Source organism: Chlorocebus sabaeus, chromosome 6 (assembly GCF_047675955.1).
Source record: "Chlorocebus sabaeus isolate Y175 chromosome 6, mChlSab1.0.hap1, whole genome shotgun sequence".
Lineage (NCBI taxonomy): Eukaryota > Metazoa > Chordata > Mammalia > Primates > Cercopithecidae > Chlorocebus > Chlorocebus sabaeus.
The window spans coordinates 41,711,843-41,722,261 of record NC_132909.1 but is presented as its reverse complement, the minus strand read 5'-3'; the positions used below and the strand labels follow the sequence as shown (position 1 = coordinate 41,722,261).

At 44.8% G+C, this 10,419-nt stretch overlaps 1 protein-coding gene across 1 annotated transcript in view; it reads left to right on the top strand.

Moving 5' to 3' along the window:
- The first annotated feature begins 1,229 nt into the window (after positions 1 to 1,229).
- Positions 1,230 to 10,419, top strand: part of LOC103234264 (uncharacterized) — a 322,907-nt gene continuing 313,717 nt past the window's right edge. The window contains exon 1 of the mRNA XM_073016737.1: positions 1,230 to 1,248. Within this exon, the coding sequence (XP_072872838.1) occupies positions 1,246 to 1,248 (3 nt within the window). The 5' untranslated portion in view covers positions 1,230 to 1,245. The remainder of the gene's footprint in view (positions 1,249 to 10,419) is intronic.

Sequence of the window (10,419 nt, the reverse complement as noted above, 5' to 3'; positions counted from 1 at the left end):
AGGGATGTTCAGGGCCTCCACCCACCTGACATCAGAGCTGCACTTTAACGTGGTAGCTGTTGGCCATGTGTGGCTCCTGGGTGCTTGGAATGTGCCTGGTCTGAACTGCAATTTGCTAGAAAAGTAAAATACAGAGTTGGTTTTGAAGATTTAGTTCCAAAAATATATATAGTGCCTTAATAATTACATATTGCTGTGAACCCAGAAAATCTGAGACAGGTCTCAGTTAATTTAGAAAGTTTATTTTGCCAAGGTTGAGAACACGCCTATGACATAGCTTCAGGAAGTCTTGAGGACACCTGCCCAAGGTGGTCAGGGAATATCTTGGTTTTATACGTTTTAGGGAGACTTGAGACATCAATCAACATATGAAAGAAGTACATTGGTTTGGTCTGGAAAGGTGGGACAACTTGAAGCAAAGGCAGGAAGACATGAAGCTGGAGGGAGCTTCCAGGTCACAGATAGGTGGTTACATTCTTTTGAGTTTGTGATTAGCCTTTAGTTTTCAGCTTGAGTTTTCCTTAGTAATTTTGGGGGCCCAACATATTTTCCTTCCACGTAGCTCACATATTAAAATGACAATATTTTAAACATATTGGGTTACATTATTACAATCAATTCCACGTATTTCATGTTTCTTTTTAAAGTTTGGCTACTAGAAAATTAAAAATTCACATGTGGCTCACATTTTATTTCAGAGGACTGCCTCCTTTTTAAAATGTTAGGCTGGGCCTGCTCAAAGGACCAGAAGCCAGGAAGGTGATAAAAGCTAAAATTTCAAAGTAATTGTTATTATATTATTTTCATCTGTGACTAGCCATATAGTATATTATTTATAAATGCCTATGACCTTATACACAAGGTTCAATGCAAACACCCTCTAGGGTGGGCCTGGCTCAGCTCAGAGGAAAGCCTGCCTGAAAACGCTATAGCTAGGCTGTTACTCTTCATTCAGCCCAGCAATTGATCACACCTTCTGTCACTCAGGGCCTGAGTGGGTGGGTCTTAAACAGCATCCAATCAGGGACGCTGGGCTGGGGACAATCCAATCAGGCACGCAGCTGGAGCGGACAGGACGGCTTCCGCAATATGGCGGGGCGTTTGGCTGTGGCTGTCTCCAGATCTCCAGGTCTCGTCTTCATTTCTGTGTCTTTTGTTCCTAGAGGCCCAGCTTGTGTGACCCTGTGACCTGCAGATATTGGGCGATCCAGAGCTAAGACTCCAGGACCCCCTGGCAGTCTAGAAATGGTGAGTGCCGGGTCTGACATCCCGAGGCGGGGGAGGGGCTGGTCGGAACCGTGGGAAGTGGCTGTGGCGGACTTAGGTCTCCGCGCAGTCTGCTCCACCATCTGCGCCCGGAGTTCTCCTTGCCCAGCTGGGCCTCAGTCCCCTTCAACCATAAGATGGCGGCTGTACTGATAGCCGGGCGCTGGGCATCCTGTCTCTTCACTCCGTAGCGACTGTGCCCTGACCTGTAGCCCTGTCTGGGCAGCTCTGCACGCGCAATTCCGCAGTCTCTCCCAGATTGTGCAGGAACCACGGAGAGAATCGTGACTTGGGGTGCGGGTTCATGAGCGGGAAGAGCTTTGATCTGTGGGGTTCCCAGTTCCTATTTTCTCCTATTGAAAATCTATGGGAGTGGCCGGGGACGGTGGCTTACGCCTGTAATCCCAGCAGTTTGCTGGGAGGCGGGCGGATCACTGAGGTCCGGCATTCGAGAACAACCTGGCCAGCATGGTGAAACCCCGTCTCTACTAAAAATACAAAAATTAGCCAGGTGTGGTGGCAGGCATCTGTAATCCCAGCCATTCGGTAGGCTGAGGCACGAGAATCGCTTAAACCCAGGAGACCAAGATTGTGCCATTGCACTCCAGGCTGGTTGACACAATGAGACTATCTCAAAAAAAATAAATAAAAAATAAAGGGGAGTCACCGCAAAATATTAAATAATTTAATCAAAGAGTGGTTCTAAAATTGTAAAGCACCCAGCTGTGGGATGTAGTTTGTGGTCCTTTGGAGGAACTTGAATGAAAGACTGCATGATACAAAACCGCAAATTCAGTAATCGGTTAGGTAGAGTTACGTAGTTTCTTAATTTCCGTGTTGAGCATACAAACTTTCCTGGTTATGTAATCAGAGCTTAATTCCAGTTTATAGTTTGTTAACCCTGTATTTGTTTTCCCCAATGTAGTAATTTACAAAAAAAAATTTTTTTTTGAGTTAGTTTTTTTTTTTTTTTTTAAAGACAGAGTTTCGCTCTTCTTGCCCAAGCTGGAGTGCAGTGTCGCGATCTCAGCTCACTGCAACCTCCGCCTCTGTGTTCAAGTGATTCTCCTGTCTCAGCCTCCCGAGTAGCTGGGATTACAGGCAAGCACCACCACGCCCAGCTAATTTTGTATTTTTAGTAGAGACGGGGTTTCTCCATGTTGGTCAGGCTTGTCTCAAACTCCCGACCTCGGGTGATCCGCCCATCTTGGCCTCCCAAAGTGCTGGGATTACAGGCGTGGGCCACCGCGCCGGTCTTGAGTTAGATTTTTTAAAAGTAGGAATTCAGGGACTACGGCCACCTCAGTTGAATTGCCTACCATTTAACTATTTTCACTCCCTACACAAAAGTGATCTTCCCCTGCATTTTTCATAGGTGTTCTAAGCAGGGTCTCAAGTCTGCCCCCACGCCCCCTATTCCTCCAGCCTGACTCTGGTTTGCAGTAAAATACAGAATTTCCATTTCCTCCTGACAATCCCAAATGCCAACTCCCCCTCCCTAATTCACACTATTAACTATTTGTCCTGTTATGCCCAGACCGTTTGTTCCCCAAAGAAGACCTCCAGAGTCAAAGCCAAGTGGCAAGGATCTTTACTACAAGTTCGAACCTGGTCCCTCCATTCCACAGGGTACAAGAGGGCCCTGAACAATGCAAGTGTTTGCTTTTTATAGCCCGACAGTTACAGGGGAACAAAGGAATTCTTTTGGTTCCCGCGCTTTCAGTGAAACTTTGAACGGCTGTCTCCTTATCGGAGACTTTCCAGGTGGTGTTTGTACTGGGCTCAGGAGGTTTGAGAGATATATGGCGATATGTGGTGGGATGGGAGGATGGGATGTGTTTGTACTGGGCTTGTTTGTTTTGAGCCCGGGGCTGAGGAATGTGCCCAGCTCCTTTCAGTCTTTCAGTGTACGTTTTTGATACCGTATTTTAATTAAACATTTTTTGACAAAGCATTGGATGGCACATTTAAAGAGATTTGTTTTCTGTTTATAAATATTTTCCATAAGAGGAAAGCAAGGAATAATTTTCTGACACTGTATTGTAAAACAATCTTTGTGTCTTTTCCTTTTATCTTCCCTTGGCGTAGAGATCTCATGGGACTGTTTTGGCATCAAGGTTTTTCTTGGAAGTTTTGTGGGGTGATGTGTCCTCAGCCACCGTTTAGTTTTTTTCCTGGTCCTGGGTTTCAGTACTGTCTGAATAAACCAAGGTATCAGTCATGGCTATGTCTGGGAGACTGTCTAATGAATATTAACTCCTGGGTCATTCTCTCCCATAGGACAACCTGTGGTATAGAGTGTAGCCTCTTAAGGGACCAGGTGGATGCCCTGGGGCTGAGAGGAATTTCCTGGTGTGCTCTTCCTTTGAAAACCTAACCCCTTCAGATGTTTGAATTGTCTTCGCCCAGCCCAACTTTCATTTCTTGCAGACACATTGCTGGTCAGCCAATCAGATGCTGGTATTGAGTTGAAAACAGAAATAATTTCTGCCCCTGCCCCCTAGATTCTCTACAATTTGTGAAAAAAGAGTAGTATCTCTGCCAGGCACAGTGGCTCACGCCTGTACAAACTCAGCACTTTGGGAGGCCAAGACGGGCAGATCACCTGAGGTCAGGAGTTTGAGACCAGTCTAGCCAACATGTTGAAACTCTGTCTCTACTAAAAATACAAAATTAGGAGGGCGTGGTGGTGCATGCCTGTGATCCCAGCTACTCAGGAGGCTGAGGCAGGAGAATCGCTTGAACTCAGGAGGTGGAGGTTGTGGTGAGCCAAGATCGTGCCATTGCACTCCAGCCTGTGCAACAAGAGCGAAACTCCGTCTCGAAAAAAAAAAAAAAAAAAAAAAAGGTGGTATCTCAAAAGGCAAAAGAAACCCTGACCCCCAGTGATGTGAGGCAAGAAATTGCAAAGTAAAATGCACTTGGAACACTCACTGGAACAGAGTGCAGAGTCTCCGGAGAGGGTGGTTATTGAGTACTTAAATGAGCAAGATGGGTGGGAAAATCTGTCAAGTGATTGAACTCGACACATGAGTCAGACACATCTGTTTTCTTATCAGCACTGCCACTCCCTGGGTTTGTCACTTTGAAAAGATTTGTTCACTTACATTGACTTCAATTTTTTAACTCTAAATTGCAATTTATTAGTAGAGCTTGAAAGGTAAGAAAATATTTACAAAGGACATAAAAGAGGTGGGTTTCAGAAAAATCTAATCTTTTTTTTGTTGTTAAAAATTCTTATGTACCTTTTTCTTTCTTAGAGTGAGTTTAGGAATTTTCTCAGGCATATTATTTTTTTTTATGGATTTCAAACAGAATTCCAAGGCTTAGATTTTGGAATGTTACCAAGGAAAAGAATAGGGAAAATCTCGCTTCCATTTTGGCTGTAGAAAATGAATACATTTCCAGAAGAAAATGTTGTAGATAATAGGTGGGTTACATGAATTCATGAAAACATCAGTTGTTTTTTCAGGGTAAATTTTTGACAGTGAATATCTCTGTTCTATATCCTGTTATCTTTATTTCAGAGTGTAATGATAAATGTTTTAGATGAAACCTGGTACCTCCTACAAGTTGTTCCCATATGACTAATTGTTTACTACATGATTTTTTTTTTCTTTTTTTTTGAAACGGAGTCTCGCCGAAGGCTGAGGTGCAATGGTGCAATCTCGGCTCACTGCAATTTCTGCCTCCTGGGTTCAAGCAGTTCTCCTTCCTCAGCCTCCCAAGTAGCTGGAACTACAGGCACACACCACCATGCGCAGCTATTTTTGTGTTTTAGTAAAGACGGGGTTTCACCGTGTTGTCCAGGCTGGTCTCGAACTCCTGAGCTCTGTCAGTCTGCCCCTCCCAAAGTGCTAGGATTACAGTCATGAGCCACCGTGCCCGGCCTATTACATGACTTTTTTTTTGAGATGGAGTTTCACACTTGTCGCCCAGGCTGGGATGCAGTGGCACAGTCTCAGCTCACCGCAACCTCCGCCTTCCAGGTTCAAGTAATTCTCCTGCCTCAGCCTCCCTAGTAGCTGGGCTTACAGGCATGTGCCACCACACCCGGCTAATTTTGTATTTTTAGTAGAAACGGGGTTTCTCCATGTTGGTCAGGCTGGTCGAACTCCCGACCTCAGGTGATCTGCCCACCTCGGCCTCCAAAAGTGCTGGGATTACAGGCGTGAGCCACCACACCCGGCAACTACATGATTTTTAATGGAAATAATAAAATAATACATTTGTAAAGGAATAGATACTTTTGCTTTTCTTATTGAGGTATGAAATGTAAGCATTGTAAAATTGCCTTTTTTTTTTTTTTTTTTTTTTTGAGATGGAGTCTTACTCTGTCACTCAGGCTGGACTGCAGCCCCCGCCTCCTGGGTTCAAGCGATTCTTCTGCCTCAGCCTCCTGAGTAGCGGGGAGTACAGGCGCACGCCACCATGCCCAGCTAATTTTTGTATTTTTAGTAGAGATGGGGTTTCACCATATTGGCCAGGCTGGTCTCGAACTCCTGACCTCGTTATCTGCCCGCCTCAGCCTCCCAAAGTGCTGGGATTACAGGTGTGAGCCACCGTGCCAGGCCAAAATTGCCTTGTTTTTATATGAACATTGTTTGAATAATTTTGCTGGATTTTTCAAACACTTTTCAAAGACCAAGTGAATAACTCTGACATGGAAATTAAAGCTTGAGCCCAGCGACTCCAAGCTAAGGCTAGTATTGAGCCTGCAAAAGAAGGTTTTTTAAGGTCCAGTTAGTTCTTTCTGAGAGCCTCCCCTGCAGGTGTCCCAGCCTGCGCACCCCAGCCATGGAAGGAGCCTTTATCCTGAGAGAAGCTACAGAGCCCTGGAAAGCTGCTGGGGCCCCACAGGCAGATGCAGTTAGGATTAAGGTGGAAGGGGACTGGGAGGATCTCACTGAAGATAAAGTTGTCCTTGTTTTGAGACAGTTTTTAGACTTTGTAAAATAGAACAAAGTTAGATTTGTGTAAAAAAAGAAAATTGAATTATCAAGGAGTATTGCAACAGGAGGAAGTACCAACCATAAGAGCGTTAAGGATTGCAAAGTTTAGGCAGACAAAGGCTTTCTCTTTTTTCTTCTTTTTTTAATCTTTTTTTTTTTTTTTTTTTGAGATGGAGTCTCACTCATGTTGCCCAGGCAGGAGTGCAGTGGCGCGATCTTGGCTCACTGCAACCTCCACCTCCCGGGCTCAAGCGATTCTCGTTACTCAGCCTCCCAAGTAGCTGGGATTATAGGCGCCCGCGACCACACCTGGCTGATACTTGTATTTTTAGTAGAGGCAGGGTTTCACCGTGTTGGCCAGGCTGGTCTCAACTCCTTACCTCAGGTGATGACAAGGGCTTTCTTTCATAGGGATGAGCAAACAAGATTAGAAAAAAGATGGGAGGGGAATGGCAAATGGAGGGTAAAAAATCAGATTATAGATCAGAGAATGTTTTATCCTGAAGTCAGCATGCTCTTAGAAGTGACATAGAATGGGGTTGTATGTTGGCTCAGACGGAGGGTAGCCCAAAGTCCAGGAGCCTCTTGGAAGGAGATAAATTTAAGTGAGGTCTGATATGGAAGTACAGGAAAGTGGTCCCAATCCAGACTCCAAGATAAGATTCTTTGATCTCACGCAAGAAAGAATTTAGGGTGAGTTCATAGAGTAAAGTGGAAGCATGTTTATTAAGAAAACAGAGGAATAAAACAATTGCTACTTCACAGACGTAGCAGCCCAGAGGGCTGCTGGTTGACCACTTTGTGGTAATTTCTTGATTATATGCTAAACAAGGGGTGAATTACTTACGCCTCCCCTTTTTAGACCATATAGGGTAACTTCCTGATGTTGCCCTGTCATTTGTAAACTGTTATGGCGCTGATAGGAGTGTAGCAGTGAGGACGGCTTTGGTGGGTTTTAGCTGGCCCCTTTACTGCAGTCTGTTTTATCAGCAAGGTCTTTATGACCTGTATCTTGTGCCAAGCTCTTATCTTATTACACGACTTAGAATACCTTAACTGTGGGCCGTGAGCAGTAATCCCAGCACTTTGGAAGGCTGAGGCGGGCGGATCACATGAGGTCAGGAGTTCAAGACAGCCTGACCAACATGATGAAACCCCATCTCTACTAAAAAAAAAAATACAAAAATTAGCCGGGCATGGTGGTGGGTGCCTGTAATCCCAGCTACTCGGGAGACAGAGGCAGGAGAATCACTTGAACCGGGGAGGCAGAGGTTGCAGTGAGCTGAGATCACACCACTGCACTCCAGCCTGGGCGACAGAAACAAGACTCCGTCCCCCCACCCCACCCCCCCAAAAAAGGATGCCTTAACTGTTTGGGAATGCAGCCCAATAGGCTCTGGTTTATATGCCTCTGACAGAAGTATTTTATTTTTACCACTGAAGATAAATTCAGCTAATATTTTTATGAGAGCAAGAAGAAAACGTGCAGTCTATGTCTGGCTTCTGTGACAGGTAAGAACAGAGAGCACCATCTAAGTCTTAATGGGAAGGGTGTTTCTTTCCATGTGCTTCGTGTTTCTGGAGCACCCAAAGGATAGAGAATTTTATTAATCACAGCTGTTTTCCAGGATTATCCATGTGCTTTTTATTTTCCCACCTCTTTTCTTTTCCTATGCATTTCTTCCGTTTGACTTCTCCTGGATTGTATCTTTTATAATAAACCGATAAACATAACTACAGTGTTTGCTGAGTTCTGTGAGTAGCTCTGTCCAATTATTACACTTCAAAGAGGTTTTGAAAGTCCTGAATTTTTAAAAAGCTCAGAAGCATAGATGGGCCCATGGGGTTTGTGACTGGCATCTGCAGTGAGAACAATGTTGTGGGGACCGAGCCCTGAATCAGGGTCTGTGCTGACTCTGGGTGGTGTCGAATTCAAATGTTAGACAATGAGTTGGTGCTGGAGAATTGCTTGATTCTCAGAGAACTATAGATTCAGTACCAGAAAAAAAGATATCTTGGAGGCCTGGCCTGGAATAAAACTCTGGGTGTCTGGGAATGGGAGGCTGTGCTCTCCCGTACACAGTCCATTACACTGTCCATTGTCTTGTGATTCCAGGTGTCTTCTTAGGGTAAGAAAGGATGAAAACTTGGAACGATCTCTGATGATAGACCCTCTTTTCCCACAGGTGCCACCACGGGATTCCCACCCACTCACACACCCTCTAGACATGGACATGTCCACATCCCTCCCAGAATGAGGCACCACCCTCAGGAACTTCACCACAGCATTTCTGATCCCAGTGTTTCTTCCCAGAAATGCACAGAAGTGTGCACAAGCCTCCTGGAATGTTCCTACTCCCAGACACAATCTCTAGCAGCAACCTCTTTTTCTCCACCTGCTTACAGAGTTCTGGGCCACCTGTTCATAATCTGACCTGCCTCCATGGACCTAGAAATAAATCAGTACAGCCCCACCTGGGCTGCCATCTGTAGCACAAACCAGTCTTTTCACCTACATAGCACTCTCCCTAACTAATCAAGTTTTTCCCTTTTATTTTTGTTGTAGGGATACACATGCAGGTTTATCATATAGATAAAATTGTGTCATGGAAGTTTGGTGTAGGTTATTTTGTCACTGAGATACTAAGCATAGCATCAAACAGGTATTGTTTCTGATTCTTTTTGTCCTTCCAACCCTCCACCCTCAACTAGGCCTCAGTGCTTGTTGTTCCTCTCTTTGAGTCCATGTGTTCTTGTTATTTAACGCTTACAAATGAGAACATGCATTTGGTTTCTTGTTTCTGCATTAGTTTTCTAAGGATAATGGGCTTCACCTCCATCCATGTTGCTGCAAAGGACATGATCTTGTTCTTTTTTTTTTTTTTTAAATAACCACACAGCATTCCATGATGTTTATATACCATATATATTTTATACACACACGTGCGCCACACACACACACACATTTATTTTATTTTATTTATTTATTTTTTGAGATGGAGTCTAGGTCTGTTACCCAGGCTGGAGTGCAGTTTTGCAATCTGGGCTCATTGCAACCTCCGCCTCCCAGATTCAAGCAATTTCTCCTGCCTCAGCCTCCCAAGTAGCTGGGATCACAGGCATGCACCATCACGCCCAGCTGATTTTTGTATTTTTAGTGGGGACAGAGTTTCACCATGTTGGCCAGGCTTGTCTCGAACTCCTGACCTCAAGTGATCCGCCCATCTCAGCCTCCCAAAGTGCTGAGATTACAGGCGTGAGCCACTGTGCCCTGCCACCATGTATATTTTTATTTTTTAAATTATTTTATTTTGTTTTATTTCCTTTTATTTTTTGAGATGGAGTCTCGCTCTGTCGCCCAGGCTGGAGTGCAGTGGCACGATCCCTGCTTGCTGCAGCCTCCACCTCCCAGGTTCAAGCAATTCTCCTGCCTCAGCCTCCCAAGTAGCTGGGATTACAGGTGCCTGCCATGACACCTGGCTCATTTTTGTACTTTTAGTAGAGACAGGGTTTCACCATGTTGGCCAGGTTGGTCTCGAACTCCTGACCTCAGGAGATCCACCCGCCTCAGCCTCCCAAAGTACTGGGATTATAGGCATGAGCCACTGTGCCTGGCCTATATTTTTAAATATTATATTTTATTTATTGGGGAGACAGGGTCTCACCCTGTCACTCAAGCTGGAGTGTAGTGGCATGATGTTGGCTCACTGCAGCCTCAACATCCTCGGCTCAAGCATTCCTCCTACCTCAGCTCCCCAAACAATCATCCTACTTCAGCTCCCCTAACTTAGCTTCTCCTCCTCAGCAGTCCCTGTAGCTGGGACTACAGGTGCGTGCCACTATGCCTGGCTAATTTTTCTTTTTCTATTTTTTGTAGAAATGGAGTTTTTTCATGTGGCGTTGGCTGGTCTCAAATTCCTGAGTTCAGGCAATCCACCTGCCTTGACCTCCCAAAGTGCTGGGAATACAGGCATGAGCCACCGTGCCCAGCCATACAATATTTTTCTTTATCCAGTCTACCATTGATAGGCATTTAGGTTGATTCCATATGTATGTTATTGTGAGTATTTCTGCAGTAAACATGCATGTGCATGTGTCTTTATGGTAGAATAATTTATATTTTTGGGGATATATACCCAATTAGAAGGTTGCTGGGTCAAATGGTACTTCTGTTTTTAGTCCTGTGAGGAATCGCCACACT